Source organism: Mobula birostris, chromosome 14, assembly GCF_030028105.1.
Source record: "Mobula birostris isolate sMobBir1 chromosome 14, sMobBir1.hap1, whole genome shotgun sequence".
NCBI lineage: Eukaryota > Metazoa > Chordata > Chondrichthyes > Myliobatiformes > Myliobatidae > Mobula > Mobula birostris.
The window spans coordinates 7,428,678-7,455,286 of NC_092383.1; the positions used below are offsets into that span (position 1 = coordinate 7,428,678).

General features: G+C 39.3%; 1 protein-coding gene across 6 annotated transcripts in view; it reads left to right on the forward strand.

Annotated features, from left to right (window-relative positions):
• The window catches only part of map2k5 (mitogen-activated protein kinase kinase 5), a 324,671-nt gene that overhangs the window by 186,966 nt on the left and 111,096 nt on the right, over positions 1 to 26,609 (forward strand). For 4 of the 6 annotated variants that reach the window (XM_072278042.1, XM_072278043.1, XM_072278046.1 and 1 more), the window contains 4 exons: positions 5,528 to 5,576; positions 11,647 to 11,772; positions 12,148 to 12,221; positions 16,025 to 16,075. In XM_072278042.1, coding sequence (XP_072134143.1) covers positions 5,528 to 5,576; positions 11,647 to 11,772; positions 12,148 to 12,221; positions 16,025 to 16,075 — 300 coding nt within the window. Of the gene's footprint in view, positions 1 to 5,527; positions 5,577 to 11,646; positions 11,773 to 12,147; positions 12,222 to 16,024; positions 16,076 to 22,852; positions 22,942 to 26,609 lie in introns of those variants that run through there. The other 2 variants (XM_072278047.1, XM_072278044.1) reach the window with 2 other exon arrangements.

Genomic DNA, 26,609 nt, shown 5'->3' on the forward strand with positions numbered 1-26,609 from the left:
CACAAGAAAAGGCTATTACTCCAAACAGGGTCTTTCCCCCCACAGTAGGTCTAGCTAATTGTCTTATTTGCTTGTCGTATTCTTACATCATCTTTCTCTTTCCAGACTGTAGTTTATTCACTCTTCAGTCAAGTTACATTGTATGTTTCAGTAGAGTAAAGAACTTCCATTGTAATGTTCTACTATTGCCCATTTTTAAAAAGTTGCACAGCTCTCTTTGATATACATAAAGCTAACCATTACAAATTGAAGGAACTCAATGAAGAATCAAAGTTAACGGTAGAAAAATTGATATCATTTTTAAAGGAAGCTTTTCATCCAGTATTTTGAATAAATGTTGAAATACCATTGATTTCCTTTTTGCAACTCCTTAGTTCAGCTGCTTTTAGAGATTAGCTATGAGTTTTTTTGTGGGAATCCAATAGAGCTACTATAAAATTGAAGCTCGTATGTCTGCCTACACTTTTAACATATTTCCCATTGCACATCATCAAGGACCCCCATCATCCAGGCCAAGCTCTCCTCTCATTGCTGCCATTGGCAAGGAGGTACAGGAGTCTTGGATCCCACAGCACTAAGTTCAGGAACAGTTATTACTCTTCAACTATCAGACTCCTGAACCAGCTTGGACGACTTCACTCACCTCAACTCTGAATGGATACTGACTCACTTTCAAGCACTCTGCAACTCATGTTCTCGGGATTAACTTTTTTACCCTTTTTTTTTGCACGGTTTGTCTTCTTTTGCACATTGGCTGTTAGTCTTTGTGTGTAATTTTTAATTGACTCTTTCGTACCTTTTGCTTTTCTGTAAATAGAACAAAAGTACTGCACGGGGTGTGGGGTTTAAACTAGACTTTCAAGGGGATTGGAACCAGAGCGCCAGAACAGATAGTGGAGTAGGCGGATGTTGTTAAGATCTCAGACAAGTCAGGAATCAAAAGGTTGAGCATGGTGGGACAATCTTCTCAGTTTCGTATATTTCAATGCAAGAAATATTGTAGGAAAGGCAGATGAGCTCGGCGTGGGTCAACACATGGAATTATAACATTGTAGCCGTTAGTGAGACTTGCCAGAGGGACAGAAATGGCTGTTCAATATTCCAGGGTTCTGTTGTCTTAGATGCATCAGAGCGGGAACAATTCGTAGTCAAGGAGAATGTCATGGCAGTGCTCATTCAGGATTGGAAAACTCGTATAGTGAGGCTTTTATGTGTGGAACTGAGGCATAAGAATGGTATGACCACGTTAATGGGGCTATATTATAGACTATCCAACAGTCAGCGGGATTTAGAGGAACAAATTTGTAGAAAGATCGCAGGCTGTTGCAGAAAACGTAAGGTGATAGTAGATAATTTTAACTTTCTTCATATTGACTGGGATTCCCATACTGTAAAAGGACTAGATGGGATAGAGTTTGTCAAATGCATTCAAGAAAGTTTCCTTAGTCAGTACACAGAAGTCCCAAAGAGGGCATGTGCAATACTTGATCTCCTTTTAGGGAATGAGACAGGGCAGGTGACAGAAGTTTGTGTGGGGAACACTTTAAATCTAGCGATCATAATGCTATTAGTTTCAAGGTAATCATGGCAAAAGGATAGGTCTTGTCCTCGGTTGAGATTCCAAATTGGAGACAGACTAATTTTGACTGGAACAGGCTGTTTCCTGATAAAGTTGTAAGCAGAAGATCTTCAAAAGCGAATATTTGAGAGTACAAAGCTTGTATGTACCTATCAGAATATAGGCAAGGATAATTTATTTATAGAACCTTGGTTTTTGAGAGATATTGAGGACCTGGAGGGAGGTACATAGCAGATGGGAACAAAGGGGGTACTTAAGGAGTATAAGAAATGCAAGAGAACACTAAAAACACAATTAAAGAGGGCTAAAAGAAGGCATGAGGTTGCTCTAGCAGATGAGGTGATGGAGAATCCTAAGGGCTTCTACAGATATGTTAAGAACAAAAGGATTGAATGGGACAGAATTGGTCCTGGAAAATCAGAATGGTAATCTATGTCTGGAACCAAAAGGGAAATCTCAAATGGATTTTTTGCATCTGTATTTATTTGAGAGATGGATACAGTCTATGGAAGTGAGGCAAAGCAACAGCGAGGTCATGGACTTTTACAGATTACATAGGAGCAAGTGTTTGTTCCCTTGAGATAAATTAAGGTAGATAAATCTCCAAGGCCTGATGGGGAGTTCCTTTAGACCCTGTGGGATGCTAGTGCAGAAATTGCAGGGGCCCCAGCACGGATATTTAAATCATCCTTAGCGATAAGTGAGGTACCGGAGGATTGCAGGATAGTTAATGTTGTTCCGCTGTTTAAGAAAGGCTTTGAGAATAAACCAGGAAATTGTAGGCTGTTAAGCCTGATATCAGTAGTGGAAAAGTTATTGAGAGGTATTCTAAGGGTCTGGATGTATGAGTATCTGGATGGATAGGAACTGGTTAAAGATAGTCAAAATGGCTTTGTTCATGGTAGGTTGTGTCTAACCAATCTTATAGAGTTTTTTGAGGAAGTTACCAGGAAAGTTGATGAAGGTAAGGCAATGTGATATTATGTTGAAGATGTACAAGATGTTGTTGAGGCCTAATTTAGAGTACTATGTGCAATTTTGGTCACCTACCTACAGGAAAGATGTTAAAAAGGTTGAAAGAGTACAGAGAAAATTGACAAGAATATTGCCTGGACTGGAGGTCAGTTGTAAGGAAAGATTGAATAGGTTGGAAATTTATTCCCTAGAAAATTGAAGATTGAGGGGAGATTTGATAGAGGTATACAAAATTATGAAGGGTATAGTTAAGGTAAATGCAAGCAGGCTTTTTGCACTGAGATTGGGTGAGACTAGGGGTGATGGATTAAGGGAGAAAGATATCAAGGGGATTATGTTTAAGGGGAACATAAGGGGAAACTTCCTTGCTCAGCTGATGGTGAGAGTGTGGAACAAACTGCCAGTGCAAGGGATGGATGCAGTTTTGATTTCAACTTTTAAAAGAAAGACTAGACAGATTAGAAGAATAGGCAAAGAAGTGACAGATGGAATAGTGCAGGGAAGTGTATGGTCATGCACTTTGGTAGAAGGAGTAAAGGCGTAGACTATTTTCTAAACGGAGAAAATTAAAAAATCTAAGGTGCAAAGGGAATTGGGAATCATGCACGATTCTGTGAAGGTTAACTTGCAGGCTGAGTCGCTGGTGAGAAAGGCAAATGCAATGTTAGCATTCTTTTCAAGAGGACTTGAATATAAAAGCAAGGATGTAATGCTAAGGTATGGCATTGGTCAGACTGCACTAGGAGTATTGTGAGCGGTCTTCATCACCTTATTTATGAAAAGATGTGCTAGCGTTGGAGAGGGTCTGGTGGAGGTCCATGAGAATGATTCCAGAGATGAAAAGTTTAATTCTTTGATGTCTCTGGGCCTGTACTCAAGGATCGATCTCATTGAAATCTATTGAATATTGAAAGGCTTAGATAGAATGGATATATTTAAAGTTGAGGTTGATAAGTTTCATGATTAGCCAGCATCAAAAGTTATGGGGAGGAAGCAGGTGAACGGGATTGAGAGGGATAATAAACACCCATGATGGAATGTTGAAGCAGACTTGCTGGGCTGAATGGTCTAATTCTGTTCCTGTGTCTTACAGTCTTAATACAGATCATTTCATTACCATAATGCATTGAAGTAGTACAAGGAACAACAATGACAGAATAGAGAGTTGTGCTGAACATTGTGATCATGCTATGTTGGCACCAAAATGTGCAATGACACTTGCAGGCTGACTCCAGTACATACATCTTTGGGTCTGTTGGTTGTTAATGCAAATGATGCATTTCACTGTGTGTTTCGGTGAGCATGTGATAAAAAAAATCTGAATATTAATGCAGAATAAAGTATTACAGTTACAGAGAAAGTGCAGTGCAGTGAGACAATAAAGTGCAAGGCCATAATGAGGTAGATTGTGAGTTCAAGGATCTATTGTACTGAGGAACTGTTCAATAATCTCATAAGAGTGGGATAGAAGTTTGCCTTGAGCTTGACAGTATGTGCTTTCAGGCTTTTGTATCTTCTACATGATGGGAGAGGAGAGAAGAGAATATGTCTGGGGTGGGTGGAAGTGTAGACAGTCCATGGAGAGGAGGTTTGTTCCCATGATGTGCTGAGGTGTGTCCTCAACTCTTCAGAGTTTCTCTGGCATTGCTGCTCTATTGATGGAGTGAATCTATCAGAAAGCAGTGTATATTTACCTTGATTTGCTAAGAGTAAAGGAATTGCCAGCAGACTAAGTATTTAGGAAATTAAATCTTTTAGTTAGATGAACCTGCAAATTTTCATCAGCCATTTTTGGCATGTTCTCTTAAATGTAAAAGGAGAAGAAATGGATATAACTCTTTATAATTATGTTTAAAATTAATTTTAGAAGAATATGCTTTTTCGGCACACCTGAGATAAAATGTATGACAAAACAAGCACGATCTGGATGTTTCAGCTTCATCCATAGCATAAAAGGTCAAGCAGTGTTCTGTACTGCCTCACTGGAATCTTGCCAGATCAAGCTTGCTTTAACCTACATCAAATAGATGTCACTTAACCCTACTAGAATGTGTCACAACATTTGCTGTGTTGGCTGTATAGAGTTGCTGTGTTTATTTAGTAAGGTCTGGCTTAATCAAAACACACTCAGCCATTGAGATCACTTAGATCATTTCAGAGAACAAATCTCTAATATTTCACAGCACAAACCTGGATATGATTATCGTAAGTGACATTGCAACATTAGCAGAGTAACATATCAACACTAAGTGGGCATCAGCTCTTCTCAAAGCCCATCAAACTTATGTGTCCAGAAAAGCAATGTAACATTATGCATTCATAGCATCTTGACTTTATTTTTGCTATGTAAAGAAGAAAAAAATATGGATGTCAGCTTGGTAACGTGTGGTGCAGCAATGTAGCGTACCAGTTATTTTAACGCTATTACAGCACCAGGGACCTGGGTTCAGTTACTGCTGCTGTATGTAAAGAGTTTATATGTTCTTCCCATGACTGTGTGTGTTTCCTCTGGGTACTCTGGTTTCCTCCCACATTCTCATCCCAAAGACATACGTTGTAGTAGGTGGAATTGGGTGACATGGGCTTGCTGGGTCAGAAGGGCCTGATACTGTGCTGTATCTCTAAATTAAAAAATAAAAATCAAATATAAGTTCACTAAGTCAAAAATTCAGTGTGGAATTCTGGCTGTTTAAGAAACAGTAATTTTTTAATGTATTTTTGTAGATGGAACATCGAGGACTGAAGAAGTTCCTCCTGTACAATCCTTTCATTTGTTCACTTATTCTGGATTTAGGGAAGGTTATTTACAGATTTGGACCTAGAATTACAAATGAAACAAAGCAGTCTTCATTTTGATCTGATGAAACTCTTAAGTACTTCCTGCAGTTACAGCAGAATTTGGGTTTATTAAATTCTGTATCATTAGGAATATGTGAGCAATTTGTAATGTTCTCTCCTTTCTTCATCTTCCAGGTTGTAAAAGGCCTTACCTACTTGTGGAGCCTAAAGATTTTGCATCGAGGTATGTAATGCCTTTTGTTAACACTTTAGTTATTCATTTCCAAAAGAGATAGGAGCAAAATTAGAACATTCAGCTCATCATGTCTGTTCTGCCATTTCATCATGGCTGATTTATTTCTCCTTTCACCTCCATTCTCCCCATACCCTCTGACACCCTCTGAACCTATCAACCTCCACTTTAAGTATATCCAATAACTTGACCTCCACAGCCATCTGTGGCAGTGAATTTCACAGATTCACCACCCTCTGGCTAAAGAAATTCATCCTCATCTCTGTTCTAAAGGGATGTCCTTCTAAGCCCTCTGGATAGCAAATATTCTGAAAGATTAGAGTCATTCATGTGAATAAGTATAAAACTGGATTTTCAACTCTGATGTCAGCAATCTCAGATACCTTTGCTTGGAGTTACTGGATAATCAAATGCACAGTTAAACCAGTTTTTTTTTGCCACATGCCAAGCTATTTTAATAGTGGAATTTTGATGTTGGACAATAAATTAATGTTTTGATTAAAAATGTTAGGGCAACAAATGGTGCCACTGTCAGAGTTGCTACCTCAGTTCCAGTGAGTTAGGATCAGTCCTTACCTCTGGTGCTGTCCATATGGACGTTGCCCATTTTTCATGTGACTATATGGGTTTCCGTGGCTGCAACACACACAAAATGCTGGAGGAATTCACCAGGTCAGGCAGCGTCCATGGAGGGAAATAAACGGTCGACATTTCAGACTGCGACCCTTTATCAGGACTGGAAAGGAAGAGGGCAGAAGCCAGAATATAAAAGATAGTGGGAGGTGCTGGAGCACCTATCTTTGTGTCATCTGCTGGCTGGCAGGTGACAGTTAGTCTAGGTGACATGAGGAAGATAGTTGGGGTGGGGGGGTGATGGTGCGGATGAAGAGGACTGACATGAGAAGCTGGGAGGTGACAGGTAGAAGAGGGAAAGGTCTGAAGAAGGAAGAATCTGCAAGGAGAGGATAGTGGACCATGGAATAAAGGGAAAGAGATGGGGAGCCAGTGGGAGTGATAGTTTCCATAACTGCTCCAGTTTCCTCCATATTTTAAAGAACTAATTGGAGTTTGGTAGGTTGATGGCCATTGTAAACTACACCAGATATGGAGATGTGTGGTGGAATCTGGGGAGAGTTGATGGAAACTTTGGTGGAACAAAATAGTCAGTGAGGATTATATGACCAAAGGGTCTGTTTCTGTACTATGTTATACCCCTGCATTCAGCCCGATGGTCTAGTCAGTTTATGAGTGTTACAGTTTATCCAAATACTTTAAACTTGACAGGGAATGCCGATGGACTATGACAGAAATCACAAACTATCCTAATGTTATCATTACCTGTCACATAATGGTTAGGAATAAACAGAAATATGTACCCATCCCAAACCTCCTCTTGTTATGCAGAGAAGTGTGGCAGGCTTCAGTACCGCTCTCTCTGCTCTGTGTACTATGGGCAGCCTTTGACCTGAAATTTAACCCTTTTTCTCTTTCCACAAGTACAGCCAGGCCGAGAGATGTGTAAGTGACAGGCTGCATTTATGCAGCACCACCGATGTAGAGCACAGAAATGAGTTGGATATATAGGGAATCAAGAAGTATGGACATAATACAGGAAAATTGATCTGAGGTAAAGGATCATATTAAATGGCAGACGGTGCAAAGGGCCAAGCAGCCAATTCTTGTGTTTAACAAAGAGATTATTTACTTTCAAACAAACTTCATTCAGGGCAAAGTTTTAAGCATTCCAGTTTAGCTTGGCAGAACAGGCAGGGAAGCAAAAGTGTGATAATTCTAATGGAATTTGGAGCTATTTCTTTGAATTAGTAAGGGTGTCAAAGGCTATGGGAAGAAGGCAGAAGTATGGAGTTAAGAGGGATAATATATCAGCCATGATGGAACAGACTTGATGGGACAAATGATCTGATTTTGCTCCTGGGTTTTATGGTCTTAAATGGAATTTGTGTAGATAGGCAGTAACATTGCATGAACATGTTAAGCCAAAGGACCCACCTCTGTGTTGTACAACTCTTAAGACTTTTAAATACAGGCTTTATTTCAACCATCATTTTATATTTGAAGCCTATTAATTGAGACACTTAGGTAGAAATGAACTTCTCTCGTTTATCAGATCATTCCCATTAATCGAAGCCCATCAGTATTGATCTAATCCTCCACATTAGCCACATCTCCATCAAATGGCGCCAGCTATAGTTACAAGCTTTCAAAACCACCATGTTTCATCCTTAGGTGATGAGTCTCTTAAAAACTTGTGTGTTTAATTCTCTTTCTCTTTTTGCTATGTGTTAATATTTGTGTAATATTTCATTATACTTGATTTATTTTCACACATTTAACTTAAAACTGGACATGGTTAGCATCAAATGAAAATTTAATTCCTTATTTAATATAAGGCAATGCCTTCTTGGTAGTGTACAGCAGAGATGGTGAGATATTTCATTGATTTTCAAATTTCCAAATCTTTATTCTTCATGAGCAGTAGAGAATATTTACTACACTTCAGCTTTTGGTTTCAGAAAGCATATTTTCAGTGATTCTGTTCTACTGGAATTCCCTTTAGTTTCTGATACAAGTGACTTAGATTTCAGGTTTTCTTTTAAATAACTTTTGCTGAGTTCACTGCAGAATTAGTATGATTTAATGCAGTGAAGTAGTCATCAGAACAACTATCAAACTAGTTACTGTCCTGTGAAATAGTCTTGAAAGTTATAAATACAGAGGAAAAACAAATTAATAAGATTTAAAGATTAACTTTGTTGGTCACATGTACATGGAAACATAGAATGAAATGTGTTGTTAGTGTCAGCATAAAACACAGCCCAGGATGTGCTGGGGCAGCCGGTAAGTGTCACCATGCTTCAGGCACCAACATAGTATGCCCACAGCTATACTAACGCTAACCCATACATTTGGAATGTGGTAGGAGACCCATGCAAATACAGGGAGCACATACAAACAGTGGCGGAATTGGATCCCAATTGCTGGCACAGTAAAGTGTTACACTAACTGATTTGTAACCGTGCTGCCTCTAAGTTGGCAATAATTGCTACTTCAGTTTAAAAGTGGAACAGCTTTGATGGTGCTCTCAGATATCCAATTACAAACCCCATTTTCAGAAAAGTTGGGATATTTTCCAAAATGCAATAAAAGCAAAAATCTGTGATATGTTAATTCACGTGAACCTTTATTTAACTGACAAAAGTACAAAGAAAAGATTTTCAATAATTTTACTGACCAATTTAATTGTATTTTGTAAACATACACAAATTTAGAATTTGATGGCTGCAATGCAGTCAACAAAAGTTGGGACAGAGGCATGTTTACCATTGTGTTACATCACCTTTCCTTTTAATAACACTTTTTAATTGTTTTGGAACTGAGGATACTAATTGTAGTAGATTTGCAATTGGAAATTTTGTCCATTCTTGCTTGATATAAGACTTCAGCTGCTCAACAGTCCATGGTCTCCGTTGTCTGATTCTCCTCTTCATGATGTGCCATACATTTTCAATAGGAGATAGATCTGGACTGGCAGCAGGCCAGTCAAGCACACATACTCTTTGTCTACAAAGCCACGCTGTTGTAGCCCGTGCAGAATGTGGTCTGGCATTGTCCTGCTGAAATAAGCATGGACGTCCAGGGAAGAGAAGTCACCTTGATGGCACCATATGTCTCTCTAAAATCCTAATATACACCTCAGAGTCAATGGTACCTTCACATACATGCAACTCACCCATGCCGTGGGCACTGATGCACCCCCATACCATCACAGATGCTGGCTTTTGCACCTTTCGCTGATAACAATCTAGGTGGTCGTTTTCATCTTTGGCACGGAGAACTCGACGCCCGTTTTTTCCGAAAACTAGCTGAAATGTGGACCCATCTGACCACAGCACATGGTTCCACAGTCTTTTGATCCATCTGAGATGAGCTTGGGCCCAGAGACCACGCCGGCGTTTCTGCATAGAGTTGATGTATGGCTTCCTCCTTGCGTAATACAGTTTCAAGTTGCATTTCTGGGTGCAGCGATGTACTGTGTTGAGTGACAATGGTTTTCCGAAGTACTCCCGAGCCCAGGTGGCTATAATTGTCACAGTAGCATGACGGTTTCTTAGGCAGTGCCGCCTGAGGGCTCGAAGATCATGCACATTCAACAGTGGTTTCTGACCTGGCCCTTTACACACTGAGATGTCTCTGAATTCTCTGACTCTTTTCACAATATTATGTACTGTAGATGTTGAAAGACCTAAATTCTCTGCAACCTTGCATTGAGAAATGTTCCTTTTGAACTGACTAACAATTCTCTCACGAATTTTGGCACAAAGGGGTGAGCCACGACCCATCTGTGCTTGCAAAGACTGAGCCTTTGATGGACGCTACTTTTATATCCAGTCATGATACCTCACCTGCTACCAGTTAGCCAGCTTAACGTGGAGTCTTCCAAACCGGTGTTACTTGAATATTCTATGCACTTTTCAATCCTATTTTAACTGTGTCCCAACTTTTGTTGAGTGTGTTGCAGCCATCAAATTCTAAATTTGTGTATATTTACAAAATACAATTAAGTTGGTCAGTAAAACTATTGAAAATCTTTTCTTTGTACTTTTGTCAGTTAAATAAAGGTTCATGTGAATTAACATATCACAGATTTTTGTTTTTATTGCATTTTGGAAAATATCCCAACTTTTCTGGAAATGGGGTTTGTACATCAGTGGAGCAACAGCGTACCTCAGCAATGCTTTATACTCATATTAACCACAACAATGTAGAGAGGTACTGGCCAACGCCCAAACAAAGGGGCAAGAATTAGAATAAAGCTGGTGCATCTTACAGGTGATTGTATGATTTTGGCGAAGGCCTTGGAAAATGGGTGCCATGGTGGCATAGCGAATAGTACGACACCATTACAGCTTGGGGCCTCAGAGCTCCATTCGGGCACCGTCTGTAAGGAGTCTCTGCATTCTCTCCATGACCATGTGAGTTTCCTCGAGTGCTCCAGTGTCCTCCCACAGTAGTGGTTAGTAGGCCAGTTGGTCAATGTAAATTGTCCTGTGATGAGGCTGGTGTTAAATAGGTGGGTTGCTAGGTGCCGTGGCTTGTTTGGCTGGAAGGACCTGTTCCACACTGTATCTCTAAATGAATAAATAAAATCACCTAAACAAGAGGAATTCTGCAGATGCTGGAAATCCAAGCAACACACATCAAAGTTGCTGGAAATCACCTAATGTCCTCACCTTTTATCCCAGAAAAGAAAATGACTAAAGTTGTGTATGGTGAGATCTCAACAGTCAAAAGATCCACCAGTTTCTATATAAGATATTTAATTTTCTCTGCTGTATTGTCAGTATTCAGAGACAAACAGACAGTGATAAGTGAAAATCTGGGTAAAGTAGCCAAAGAATTAAATCATCTTACATAAATGCCGTGTTTATGAAGTTTATAGTCGCTGGAATCTCATCTTGCTCCATAGCTTTGCACTTTTGGTTGTTTGTACATTCTACTCATGCTTAGTACTTTTACTCCCAACCAGACACGCACCCTCAAAGTAAGATTATTTCTACCTTGGAAGCACTTATTCACTGGATATTGCAGGGTTGGAGGGAGGGAGAACTGGTAATTTAAAATTAAATCTAAGTAAACTATGGGTTAGTGAACTTACCTTATTTGTGCTTTATTATCAGTAAATAAAGCTTAAAAATGTGTTTCCCTGCAGCAGAATCCTTTAGAAAAATTATCAGCTATAAAGAGCTACCATTAGCTTGAGCATTCTTATTGTTTGATATCTTTATTGAAATGGTTACCACAATAGGAAAATCAGCTTAAAGTTATCCCTCTGCCACATGTGAAAATGCTAAATTAACGTGCAGAGTTAAAATTGAAGCACTTGGGGTTAATGACGCTGTCTGATTATCTCAGTTGCCTCATCATATTGAGCTTAGTCAAAGAGTTCAAGCCACTTACTGATGATAATGTTAGTTGTACCCTTTGAAAAAAAGATGCAATATTTTAATAATTGTTAATAAAGCTGTTTTTTTTAAAAAAGGGTCATTGGTTACTCCTGCTTCTAGAGCTCTGTTGAAAGTTCCTAGCTCAGAATTGACAGCTCCCTCCTGCATTATACTGTGGTTGAGCCGATGCCTTGCAGGAGAGAGATGCTGCCGAAACGGAGGTAAGGACCTCCAGCAGAGCTCGGTGATAATTTTATTATAAAAATGTACATTTTTTTTAAGGATGCAGGATTCATCTTTCTTGGTTACATCAACAATAATATTAATTAATTGATTTTTTTGTTTCGCGAATAAATGCTGAGTGGTTGTGTTGTAATGAGAATATTTGGTTATGTGAAAACCCTTTTCTTACACTTGTTATTCAGGAGCATTGTAAATATGTGCAGCAGGTGCAAAGCTTGTCGCTCTAATCTATGTAGCTTTTGTGTTGCTTTCATCCTCGGCATTACTGAGTCATAGCTGTAATTACAGAATCATTAAATTCTGAGGTGCTTTTAAAGAAATTGTTTCTGCCTCCTGTTTTTGTCCCTCTGCAGATGTCAAACCCTCTAATATGTTGGTGAACACACGAGGACAGGTCAAGCTGTGCGATTTTGGAGTGAGCACACAGGTATGCTCATGGGGACATCCTTATTCAAATCACCTGGCCACAAGTCAAAGAGATCCACAACAGAGGCACCCAGCTCAGGGAGAGACTTATTCACATTTAATCTCTGAGTGACTTTCCTTCATCAGAGTATGATTGTTCATTGTTTAATGACAGAAAAAAATGCTGATATTGTAATTACTATTTAAAAATAGAGCAGTTCATTGAAATGCGTATTTGATATGAAATGTTTGGCCAGACAATAGGAAGGGCAGAGCGCATGCCGTGTCTAGGGAACTGTGGAGGCCTGCAATAAAAATTAATGTGGAGATCAACAATAGTGGCGGGCATTTACAAGGCGATGCACAAAATTTAATTAATTTCCATTTTTGGCCCTTGAGACAGTTGTGGTGGTGACCTGTGAGCTTGCTTTGGTGTTGATTTGAATTGCGTTCGCCCTTTTTACTCAGTCAAAGATTTTGAAGAAATAGAAGGTCAGTGGTATATTAAAAGTTGTCAAAGTCTATTCTCCCCAGTGCATTTTATGTTCTCCATTTTGTCAATGTATAAGCAGACAGCTCGTGTCATGATAGTATGTTGGTCCCCTGTGACTGAAAATTTTGTTCAGACTGAGATGTTCAGAAAACTGACTTTGGTATAAGCGATATCCTAGCTTTTGTAACGGGGTGAAAAGTTTTTTTTATATAACCACACTGAATTGAAGGTCATGGAATTATTTCTGCTTTCATGTATTCTGCCATTGATTTCAAAAATTCTGGAAAATGTACAACTTAATTTTGCAGTACTGGAAGATTGTGTTATTTTGCTACAGGGTGTAAAATCTAATATATTGGAAGATTTTCTGTGAGTTTGGTAGGGATTCGATGCTTTTACTTGTCAAAGGCTACTGGCAAAGTACTTTGGAGCTCTAGTGATTTCCAGACCATTGTGAGAAATATGTAACAAAGCCTCCTGCTGTTGAATGGCTGTTATCTGATTCATTGGGTATTGATTTTGAAGGTGGATACAGAGGAAAATTGCTTATGTCCCTCTTCAATTATATTTCTCTGATGAGACTCAGATGAATGTCAAAAATGCTGGTCTGGAAATCACATTGCACTGTAAAAGACATGCCAAATGACCACTCGGTGATCATTACAATTGTAGGTCCACTGGTATGATCTTCAGAAGCACCAAAAAAGTTCTGTGCAAGACCAAGCTCAGCTCTATGTGCAGAGAATAAGAGCCTTAAAAGCAAACAGAAGTTACTTTTGTGGCCAGGCAAAAGGGGGTTTCAGTATTAGAACATCTGAGGTCTAGATGATGAGGGGCTTTGTTCATCCAAGGCTGTTAGAGATTGAGAGAAACAAACCATCAGAGGATCAGGACCTGAAAGATGGAGGTATATCTATTATAATGGAGTGCAGATAAATGGAGACTTTGTTGTCAGATAGGTGTCTGCTGGCACCTTGCTGACTGTTTGAGGATTTTGACTGTTAGAGAATCTTTGCAGATTCTGGACCTGTGGTGATGCTGTCTGTCGAAGCTATTCAAGCATCCAGAGCAACAACAGATCATGGCAGGTAGTGATCAGGGCAAGTGCAGTGAATGATAGCGTGTTGAGGTGATACTAGAAGATAAATTTGAGATTTAATCTTAGAGGGATCCCACCCCAGTTCAGCACAATTCACACCTCATTGTTCCAGGCTGTCAGTGGTCTTGGAACAATGCAGTCTAATGTCTCCAAATCAAAAAGCATTTCACATGAATGGCATTGCATCGGGCACAATACGGCAAATGAGAAAGTGAATGATTGAGTTTCCAGATGTGATGAATCAACACAGAAGTTATTGTCGTATTTTACTCTGGAAATTGTTCACTTTCAATTGCATTACATTGAACAAAACAGAATTTCATAATTGAAAATATGGGCTGCTGACAATACCTATTACATCGATATCTGAAGCTGAAGACCTTTGGATAGGAAGATGTTTTATAATAGCTGGCTCCAAAATCTTTGTTGTGTGTAACCATTCTGCAACTTGGTATCTTAAGTACACAACCCAGTAACTTCCATTCATGTAGCTAAGGTTAAAGAATCTTGGTTTGCTCTAATGTTGATGCCAGCAATCTCCTTAAATGACTGAATGTGCTCATTTATTAGTACTGTCATGAGACTGAGCATAACCTGCTTTCTGTTGTGCCAGAGGTGGTAAGGATTTTAGGTTCCTATGACAAAATATCAAAAGTGAAAAATGCCAATACACCAAATACATTATTTTGGCGACTAAAACCATCCTACCCAATTCCCATCCTGCACCTTTATCTCTGACTCCATTCATTTAGTTGGCCATTTAAGATAAAACTAAGGATAAGATAAAAATAAGCTTTATGTGTCACATGGACACCGAAACATACGGTGAAACGCATTGTTTGCATCCAATCGAATCAGCGAGGTTTGTCCTGGACAGCCCACTAGTGTCGCCACTCTTCTGCCGGCAACATAGTGTGCCAACAACTTACTGAACCTAACCATATGTCTTTGGAATGTGAAAGGAAATAGGAAAACCCAGAGGACACCCATGTGGAGAATGTACAGGCAGTGATGGGAATTGAACCTCGACTGGTGATCACTAGCACTATAAACCGCTATGTTAACATGCCACCTATATTAATTATCACAATAGCTGTACACTCCAAAGCCAACATCAACAGTTTTCCTATGCAACCTTCAATGATGGAGGGTGGTGTGATACAGTGGGGGATAGTGGGGGGAATCAATTAGTGGGTGTAATGCTCTTAATGAAGTGGAACCTTGAGCGTTTGGCCCTGTAAGTAAGCTTTGAGAGCTTCAAAGAACTCACTTATGTTATAACTGTCAGCAAGTTTTTGAACTTCCTGCATTTTTTTATATCCTCTACTCGTTAGCTTGTGGCCCTCTGCCTTTAGGTGCCTAAAGAGCTCTTCCTTTAAAGCTTTTAATCCAAGAACTCTTTATGTTTGTAGTTAATTAGCTCCTGAATCATCTTTGCCCGATCAAACCAGTACTTAATTTTCCTATGGAAAAGCCAAGGTTACATGGGCCTGTTATGGTAGATTTCATAGATGCTGCATGGCTCCTGTTGGTTGAGTATGTGAAATGCTGTCCAAGGCGAGCTAATTTGCAATCAGCTACTGATTTTTCTTGTGGCATTCATAGAGTCATAGAGAACTACAGCACAGAAGCAAACCCTTCAGCCTCCCTACTCCATGCCGAAAAGTGATTCAGCTGTCTTTAAGGAATTTGTACGTTCTTGCCATGACCATGTAGGACTCAACCTTGCACCTTCTCCATTAGGATTGTGACCAGGAGAGGGGCCAGGTACCATCCTGCACAATGTTCAACTGATCTAAAACTTAGCTGTATAAAACTTAATTGCTTCCAGACCCTTATCCACAGTTTGCTGACAAAATATCAGGGAGCAACAAAATAAATTGTGCAGAAACTTGTGAAAGGCAAAACAACACAAAGCAACAGCCTTGTTCAAAATACCATACACTTACAATGTTGCACGTCTCAATCACATTTGCTAGGTGGGAACAGGTTTACCAGAGGTGGGAGCCTGATAATATCTGGTCAGGAGGAAATGGCCCTCAGGTTGTTTAACATTAACTCTGGACCCCTTGAGTTCCTGTGGCATTAGGCCAAATGTGAGCAGGGTGGTTTCATAGCACCTTCCCATAAATGTGGCTGAGCTAAGTCACCCTATTTTAAACTTGATAATATTCCTCAGAATCATTGATAATTTCTATCTAAATCATCACACCACTTTCCTTTTCTCTTACAGCTGGTGAATTCAATAGCTAAAACCTACGTGGGAACAAATGCATATATGGCGGTGAGTAAATCCACCGATGTCTGTAGTTTTGCAGAATAGAGCCTTTCCCAGTAATGCCCATATAAATTGGACAATATTGTATTTTTTAAAGCAATCACAAAATACATTGTTTCAATTTATTTTCTTACACTGTATGCTACTCTTAACAAGCAAAATTTAATAGTCATATATAAATGCTAGAAAGAAGTGCAATCAGCCCCTGATAAATACATAACTAATTTGCAGAGGCATGCTGTGTGGGCATCCAAATCTTGTGCACACAGGTTGTGTATTTTTCTGGATTTAACTGTGTTTCTACAGATTTCATTGCCAGGAGACTGGAGCGTTGAAGATAATGCAGTTTTTATCTGTGAATGATCTGTCAGTTTCTTGTGCGCTTGCAAAATTTTCAAATTTGCTGACCAGTGACCCAAGAAAGCAATAGAATAGAGAGATTAATAATAAATCATTTTTTTAAAAGAATATACATCCTCTGCCACTGTCCTTGTGTAGACTGTATAGGGATTGTGGTTGCTTTTCCAGATGTTTCATTCTGATTTATGGTCTTGGAAAAAGTCAACCGTGCTGATTTGAAATTTGTCTTTTCCCTGTATATTAAAATCTAAACCATACTGTATTATCACTTCTCTTTCTATTATTAAGCATTTTGCATAATGTGTTATTCTTTCTGTTATCACAATTTTGTTCTAGAGTTTTCTCCCATTTGCCAAAATACTTCGTTGTGAAGATAATTTCCATTTTAAATTTTCTATGCCAGCTGTTTAGGTGTAATTGCATTGACTGGCCACAAAATGGCTACATGGGTATAGCTTATTAAGTCTTTTAAACAAGTTTATGTGAATTTACCTTTTTTGAATGATACATTTTGAAATAAATCTGAATAATGCAATTCTCTGAATTAAAATTAAAAAATAATACTTTTTGTGGTTTAAAAAAATTCCCTGCCCTCTTCTTCTATTACACACTTTGACCTCTTACCTCTTCTCACCTGCCTATCACCTCTCTGTGGTGATCCTCTTTCTTCCCTTTCTCCAATGGTCCACTCTCCTCTCCTATCAGATTGCCTCCTCTCCAGCCCTTTACCTTTCCCTCCAGCCTGTTTCACTTATCACCTTCTAGCTATCCTCCTTCTCCTCCACCCACCTTTTTATTCCGGCATCTTCCCCCTTCCTTTTCAGTCCTGATGAAACATCCCAGCCTGAAATAACGACTTTTTGTTCACTTCCATGAATGTTGCCTGACCTGCTGAGTTCCTCCAGCATTTTGTGTGCTTTGCTTTGGATTTCCAACATCTCCAAAGTTTATGCCTGGTAGATGTTTGAGGCTACGGGTCCCTTTCAAAATGCAAGGGCATGTGAATGTTGCAAGCACTTTCAATTTTTTTTTACGAGAATTTGACAATCTGTTTATTTTACCCTATGCTTTAACGAAGTATTCTCACACTTGCCTCTTTTTAATGAATTAGTATTTAATCTCTTGCTTTATCCAAATAATTCTGCATTCTGCACGGTTAAACATGCAATGTGCAATTTAATATGGGAACCTTAAGACAGACTGATTGGAGGATGTTAAGAGCCAAGTGATCTTCCTGTTCTATTTTTCTAAGCATCTCTGGCTCTTTTCCATGCCTCAGCATATTTATCCAGAGCCAAGGAGCTTTATAAAACCATAAGACATAGGAATAGAATTGAGCCATTTGGTCTATTAATTCTGCTCTGTCTTTCAGTGATGGTTGATCTATTTTCCCTTTCAACCCCATTCTCCTGCCTTCTCCCTGTAACCTTTGACACCCTTAATAATCAAAACTCTACCAACCTTCACTTTAAATATACCCAATGACTTGGCCTCCACAGTCATCTCTGGCAATGAATTCCAGATTCACCACCCTCTGGCTAAAAAAATACCCCCTCATCTCTGTTGTAAATGGACATCCACTCTATCTAGGCCTTTCAATATTCAATAGGTTTCAATGAGATTCCACCCCCCGCCATTCTTCTAAACACGAGAAAGTATAGGCTGAGGACCGTCAAACACTTCTCATATGTCAACCCTTTAATTCCCAGGATCATTCTCATAAACCTCCTCTGGACCCTCTCCTATACCAGCACATCTTTACTTAGATATGGAGCCCAAAAGTGTCCACAGTAATCCAAGTGTGGTCTGACCAATGCCTTATAAAGTGTCAGCATTACATTTTGCTTTAATATTTACAGTATTTACTGGAAGATTTCAATATACAGTCTCCAGGCTGTATTGACTTATCTCAGCAGGGGTACAGCGATTGACCCTTGCATATAGAATGGAAAATCCATTATACCTCCCTGATCATGATTTCTAGCTGCTGTCCATTTGGAAAGTAAACTTCAAATCACAGTTGTTACGTCTCCCCACAATTAAATTGCTGTGTGTGTAGATGTAAGTATTTGCTATTTAGATACTTGGGTATTTCAGAGTGAGCATTGCCTTTAGATCCAAGACTGAGATAACACTTGAAATTAAAAAAACAAGTTTTCTTTTGCCCTCTGTATGTGTGGGGGTGGTGGGAACAAATTTACTCAGCTAGAAATTTGACAGAAATCTGGTGGTCAACAGTAGTGCAGCAGCTAGTGCAACTGCAGTTGTAAGATCAGGGTTGCTGTAAAGAGTTTGTATGTTCTCCCCATGACTCCAAGGGTTCCCTTTGGATGCTGTGATTTTCTCACACATTCCAAAGATGTACAGATAGGGTCAGTAAGTTGTGGGTGTGCTATGTTGGCACCAGAAGCGTGGTGACACTTGCTGGTGGCCCAAAACACATCCTGAACACAAGCGATACGTTTCACTGTATGTCTTGATGTGCATGTGACAATTAAAGCTAATCTAATTTAAGATCACAATCTGAAGACAATACTATACCTCAGCACTATCCAGAGAATCATGTTACAGCACTACATTAGTAGATTAACCTACCCCAAATATACAATGCTTATTAAAGGTATTCAGTCCCCCCCCCCCCCCACCGGAAGTTTTCATGTTTTATTGTTTTACAACATTGAATCACAGTGGATTTAATTTGGCTCTTTTGACACTGATCAACAGAAAAAAAGACTCTTTTGTGTTAAATTGAAAACAGATTTCTACAAAGTGATCAAAATTAATTACAAGTATAAAACACAAAATTATTGATTGAGTAAGTATTCACCCCCTTTAATATGACACACCAAGTCATCACTGGTGCAATCAGATGGCTTTGAAAATCACATAATTTGTTAAATGGAGATGACAGTGTGCAGTCAAGCTGTTTCAAATGATTGTATTAAAAATACACCTGTATCTGGAAGTCCAACTTCTGGTGAGTCAGTATCCTGGCAAAAACTACACCATGAAGACAAAAGAACATTCCAAACAACTCCACAAAAAGGTTATTGAAAAACAGAAGTCAGGAGATGGATACAAGAACATTTCCAAGACACTGAATATCCCTTGGAGTACAGTTAAGTCAGTCAGTTAAGAATATGGCACAGCTGTAAATCTGCCTAGAGCAGGCCGTCTTCAAAAATTGAGTGACCGTGCAAGAAGGGGACTAGTGAGGGAGGCCACCAGGAAACCTATGGCAGCTCTGGAGGAGTTACAAGCTTCAGTGGCTGAGATGGGAGAGACTGCACATACAGCAACCGTTGCCTGGCTGCTTCACCAGTAACAGCTTTATGGGAGAGTGGCAAAGAAAGCCACCGTTGAAAAAAAAACTCGCATGAAATCTCGGCTTGAGTTTGCTAAAAGGCATGTGGGAGACTCTGAAGTCAGCTGGAAGAAGGTTCTATGACCTGATGAAACCAAAATTAAGCCTTTTGGCCAATAGACTAAACGCTATGTTTGGCATAAGCCAAACACAGTACATCATCAGAAAAACACCATGCCTATTGCGAACAACAGGAATTCTGCAGATGCTGGAAATTCAAGCAACATACATCAAAGTTGCTGGTGAATGCAGCAGGCCAGGCAGCATCTCTAGGAAGAGGTACAGTCGACGTACCTCTTCCTAGAGATGCTGCCTGGCCTGCTGCGTTCACCAGCAACTTTGATGTGTGATGCCTATTGTGAAGCATGGTGGTGGTTGCATTATGCTGTGGGGATGCTTCACTGCAGCAGGCCCTGGAAGGCTTGTGAATGTAGAGGGTAAAATGAATGCAGCAAAATACAGGGCAATCCTAGAGGAAAACCTGATGCAGTCTGTAAGAGAACTGCAACTTGGGAGAAGATTTGTTTCCCAGCAAGACAATGACCCCAAACATAAAGCCAAAGCTACACAGGAATGGCTTAACAACAACTAAGTTAATGTCCAGGAGTGGCCAAGTCAGAGTCCAGACATCAATCCAATTGAGAATTTGTGGCTGGACTTGAAATGGGCTATTTGCTCACAATCCCCATGCAACCTGACGGAGCTTGAGCAGTCTTGTAAAGAAGAATGGGAAAAATTGCAGTGTCCAGAAGTGGAAAGCTGATAGAGACCTATCCACACAGACTCAAGGCTGTAATTGCTGCCAAGAGTGCATCTACTAAATATTGACTTGAAGGGAGTGAATACGTATGCAATCAGTTATTTTGTGTTTTATATTTGTAATTAATTTAGATCACTTTGCAGCGATATGCTTTCACTTTGACACGGAAGAGTCTTTTTCTCTTAATCAGTGTTTTTAAAAAAGCCAAATTAAATCCACTGTGATTAACATGAAAACTTCCAGTGTTGGTGAATATTTTTTATTGGCACTGTATTTGATAGGACCAAATCTTTCAGAATGTTTAATTAGTTTTAAGGCCTAAGTGTTACACGTAGGCATATATTTATTAAGTGATAGTTTTCTGTCACTGCTCATTTATGCAAATACCAAGAATAGACTTTCTAACAATCTAATCCTAATATTGTTTATTAAAGGAAAAAAGCACAGCTGGGCAAGTCTGTAAAGCTTACTTCAAACACATAAGTCTTTTTTTGTACATTGGCTTTTGCAGCAATGTCTTAATTGGATGGAATTTATTTTGTGCTTTGAGTGAAGAATAGCTCATGACAATCCAGCTTAAAGGTACCTTTGCTCATTAATCAAATTGCACACATTTTCTTTGTCAAATAGTGGTGTATCAAACAAGTTCAACCTCTGCTTACTTAATATTAATTTGTCCAAAACTCTTATTGTATTTTAATCAAAGATGATTTTGATGGACATGTGACAAATGAAGTCAATCTTTATATATGGAAAGTCTGGCTGTTATTGCCCATTCCCAAATGCCCTTGAAGATGGTGGTAAGCCATCAGCTCGAATCATTCTTCAGAACATAAGTATTAGGGCTCCTAATCCTTATATTTTGAGTAATGATCTGATCTTATTGCTACCTGCAGGTTCTTGCCTTCTCTCTATTACCCTTGAATGTCCTACACGCCAAAATTTGAGAGTCTGGGTTTTCAGTGTGATTCAGCCTCATCTGCTTTCTGGGATAGAGTATTCCAAATCTCCATAACTCTGAGCGTGAATTCACTCATTTCTGTCAGATTTCAGATTTGTGATTCATTTATTTATCACTTGTACATGGAAACATTCAGTAAATTGCATTGTTTTTGTCAATGACCAACACAACCTGCGGATGTGCTTAGAGCAGGCTATAAGTGTTGCCATACATTCTGGTGCCAGCATAGCATGCCCATATTGATCTCGAAGGATTTAATAAGAATGTGGAGGGAATAATAATGGGATTAATATGATTGGGTGCTCGATGGTCAATGCAGACTTGCTGGGCTGAAGAACCTGTTTCCATGCTGAATGACTATGATTTTTAAAGTAATTCATATTTAATTTGTCCTCTACTATAGCAACTTAATAATATCATGTGCCTGAGCACCACATAAATGTAAAACCTCTGTAGGAAAAAAAACAGCAGGCAAACTGTGATCTATCTGGATTAAAAATGAAGGGAGAATAGAATCAGCCAAATTTAGATTGGGTTTGAAGTAGGAAATCGCTCATTCCAACACAGAATAGCAATAGAATTACAACCTCTCTTCAAACATATGTTTCGCACAAGAAAATTGAAGGATAATTGAAGATGTTTAATTGAAGATGTTAGAACCCCTAAACTCTTCCATTTAACAATTGATTGCTGAGTGTTTTTGTAATACTTCCAAAGAACTTAAAATGTAGTTTTGCATTTATTGGGTTACCCTTTTGCCCTTCATTACTGTTGATTATAGCCAATTATCACTGTGTAATTGAATGGGAAAAACTGCTTTATTTAATCATATAACCTGAAGGTTAATGTAAATTAGATTTTGAAGGTACTCTGTAGTAGGAGAATCTATAATTACAACTGGTTGCATATTTTCTCATCCTCCTTGTAAAACCGTAGATCTAATTTGATCTTTTTATCACTGCACAGGCATCTTATTCTCTTACTTGGATATTTCTGATACAATTTTAGAAAACAATAACCATTCACTGACCAGATTCTTAATTGGAAATAACAAATGAATGTTTTTACAAAAATTGACAGAATGAAGGGGGTGGAATCTATTGGAAAGAAAAATCAAACCTTTCCCAATCAACCTATTATTTGTCAATGCTTGAAGATGATGTTTGATTTTAGCCCATCCCTGAGAAATTTGAGTCTTCTGGGGCTGATTTAAAGAGTTTTCCTTTACAAGTCAGACTTAAATCATTAATGAATCACTGATTATTTTAAGCCTGACTTTCAGAATCAGAATCAGGTTTAATGTCACTTACATATGTCGTGAAATTTGTTGTTTTGCAGCAAAGGTACAGTGCAACACATAAAAGAAGAAGCTGTTCTTAAAGTATTGAGGGTGTGCCTTCAGACTCCTGTACCTCCTCCAGAGTGGTAGGAATGAGAAGAGGTCATGTCTTGGGTCGCAGATATCAGTCCACTTCTAATAATGTGATTTAATGATCACAGTTTTGAAAAATAAGACAGTGCCTTGAAAAAGTATTCAGCCTCCACAACTATTTTCACATTTTACTGTCTCATTTTCTAAATTTAAAATATATTGAAGTAAGATTTTAAGCTAATCTACAAAATATTCTGCATCACATCAAATCAAAAGAAAAATTCCAAAACCTGTCAACAATATACTAAAAATTAAAAACCAAAGTTCTTAGGCTGAAACAGTGTTCATCTCCTTTGTAATTACTACACTAACTTTCCTTAGGTGCTATATATTACCTTACTCACTCACCCAATTTGTTGATGTAAAAAATTGGAGGATCGCCTGTTTTCAATCATTTCATAAGAATAAATACCCTCTCTCTCTCTATAACTTCCAACCGTATGGTAGATTTTCAACAGACCAAAATGAGGACAAAAGAGCATTCAAGACAACTCAGCAAAGCATAGTTACAGCGAAGCATAAATCTGGGGAATGGTACAAGATCATCTCAAAGGCACTGAACATACCTTGGAGCTCATTGCAGTCCATTGTGAAAACGTGAAAAAAATATGAAACCACAGCAGCACTGTCTAGATCAGGCAGACCCTCTAAACTATGTTCTGGTAGAAAGGCACTTGTAAAAGAGGCTACTGTCACACCAAGTCACTTCCAGTGAGCTGCAGAAGTCAGTAACAGTAACTGGAGATGAAGTTCATAGTTCCACTATCTCTAAGGTCTTGCACAAAATGGGTATTTATGGAAAAACACCTGGCTTAAAAAAGGTATATCTTTTTCTTTAAAAACTTTGCAAAACATCACTTGGAAAGTACTGTAAAGATGTGGAAGAAGTTATTGTGGTGGGATGAGATTAAAGTGGAACTCTTTGGCCTCAACACTAAGTTGTAGGTGTGACATAAACCTAATATTGCACATCAGCCAGGTAACAGCATCCCTACTGTAGATTACCATGGAGGTAGTATCATGCTATGGAGATGCTTTTCACCAGCAGGAGCTGGAAGTCTGGTCAGGATTGATGAAAAGATGAATGCTGCTATACAGAGAGATCCTGGTTTAAAAACCTGTAGCCTCTGCCAGAAAGCTTAAACTAAGGAGGAAGTTCATCTTTCAGCAGGAGAATGGTCCAAAGCACACTGCTAGAGCAACCATGGAGTGGCTTCAAATGAAGAAAATTGATGTCCTTAAGTGGCCCAGTCAGAGTCTTGACTTTAGCCCAATTGAGCATCTCTGGAAAGACTTTGGGATTGCTGTCCACCACTGTTCCCTAACTAACCTGGCACAGCTTGAGCAATCTTGCAAGGAGGAATGAGCAAATTTTGCTCCATCACGTTGTGCAAAGATATCCAAAAAGGCTGTAATTGCTGCAGGATATGGTTCAACTAAGTACTGAGCAAAGGGAGATGAATCCTTTTGAACTGCTGACATTTCAGTTTTTGAATTTTTAGCTTTTCATGCTTTACAGTTGTCCCTGTTTTTGGGCTTAAGCCAAGGGGAGGGGATATAATACAGCAAAAATTAGTGGGAAGTAAGCGGATTGGGTAATAATATTAAAGAAGATACCAAAAGTTTCTTCAGATACATAAAATATAAAAGAGAGGTGAGAGTGGATATCGGGCCACTAGAAAACGATGCTGGAGAGGTAGTAATGGTGGACGAACTGAAAAAGTATTTTGCACTGTGAAAGACATTAGCATTATGGTGGAAGTTCCAGGTGTTCGGAGTCATCTAGTGTGTGAGGTTACCATTACTAGGAGAAGGTTCTTGGGAAATAGAAAAGTCTGACGATAGATAAGTCACCTGGACTAGGTGGTGAACACCCCAGGATCCTGAAGGAGGTGGCTGAAGAGATTGTGGAGGCTTTAGTAATGATCTTTCGAAAATCACTAGATTCTGCAAGACTGGAAAATTGCAAATGTCATTCCACTCTTCAAGAAGGGATAGAGGCAGAAGAAAGGACCTCGAGTAGTCTGACCTCAGTGTTTGGGAATATGTTGGAGTCAATTGTTAGCGATGTGGTTTTGAGGTACCTGAAGGCACGTGATAAAATAGGCAGTAGTCAGTATGGTTTCCTCAAGGGAAAATATTGCCATACAAACCTGTTGGAATTCTTTGAAGAAATAACAAGCAGGATAGACAAAGGAGAATCAGTTGATGTTGTATACTTGGATTTTCAGAAGATCTTTGATAGGGTGCCACACATGAGGCTGCTTAACAAGCTACGAGCCCATGGTATTACAGGAAAGATTCTAACATGGATAAAGCACTGGCTGGTTGGCAGAAGGCTAAGAATGGGAATAAAGGGAGACTATTCTGGTGGCTGCTGCTGGTTAGTAGTGTTCCATAAGGAGGTGTGTTGGGACTGATTCTTTTTACATTATATGTCAGTGATCTGGATGATGAAATTGATGGTTTTGTTGCAAAGTTAGCAGACGATATGATGACAAGTGGAGGGACAGGTAGTTTAGAGGAAATAGGCTACAGAAGGGCTTTGACAAATTTGGAGAATGGGTAAAGGAGTGGAAGATGGAATACAGTATTGGGAAGTGTATGGTCATGTACTTTGGTAGAAGAAATGAAAGGGTTGACTATTTTCTAAATGGAGAGAAAATACAAAAATCTGAGGCGCAAAGGGAATTGGGAGTCTTTGTGCATGATTCCCTAAAGGTTAATTTGCAAGTTGACTCTGGTGAGGAAGGCAAATGTGATGTTAGCATTCATTTCAAGAGAACTAGAGTATAAAAGCAAGGATGTAATATTAAGATTTTATAAAGCACTGGTGAGGCCTCACTTGGAGTATTGTGAGCAGTTTTGTATCTGTTATAGAACATAGAATAGTATAGTACAACACCGTACCGGTCCTTCGGTCCACAATGTTGTGCCGACCCTCAAACCCTGCCTCCGATATAATCCCCCACCTTAAGTTCCTCCATATACCTGTCTAGTAGTCTCTTAAATTTCACTAGTGTATCTGCCTCCACCACTGACTCAGGCAGTGCATTCCACGCACCAACCACTCTCTGAGTAAAAACCTTCCTCTAATATCCCCCTTGAACTTCCCACCCTTTACCTTAAAGCTATCTCTTCTTGTATTGAGCAGTGGTGCCCTGGGGAAGAGGTGCTGGCTGTCCACTCTATCTATTCCTCTTAATATCTTGTATACCTCTATCATGTCTCCTCTCATCCTCCTCCTCTCCAAAGAGTAAAGCCCTAGCTCCCTTAATCTCTGATCATAATGCATACTCTCTGAACCAGGCAGCATCCTGGTAAATCTCCTCTGTACCCTTTCCAATGCTTCCACATCCTTCCTATAGTGAGGCGACCAGAACTGGACACAGTACTCCAAGTGTGGCCTAACCAGAGTTTTATAGAGCTGCATCATTACCTCGCAACTCTTAAACTCTATCCCTCGGCTTATGAAAGCTAACAGCCCATAAGCTTCCTTAACTACCCTATCTACCTGTGAGGCAACTTTCAGGGATCTGTGGACATTTACCCCCAGATTCCTCTGCTCCTCCACTCTACCAAGTATCCTGCCACTTACTTTGTACTCTGCCTTGGAGTTTGTCCTTCCAAAGTGTACCACCTCACACTTCTCCGGATTGAAAT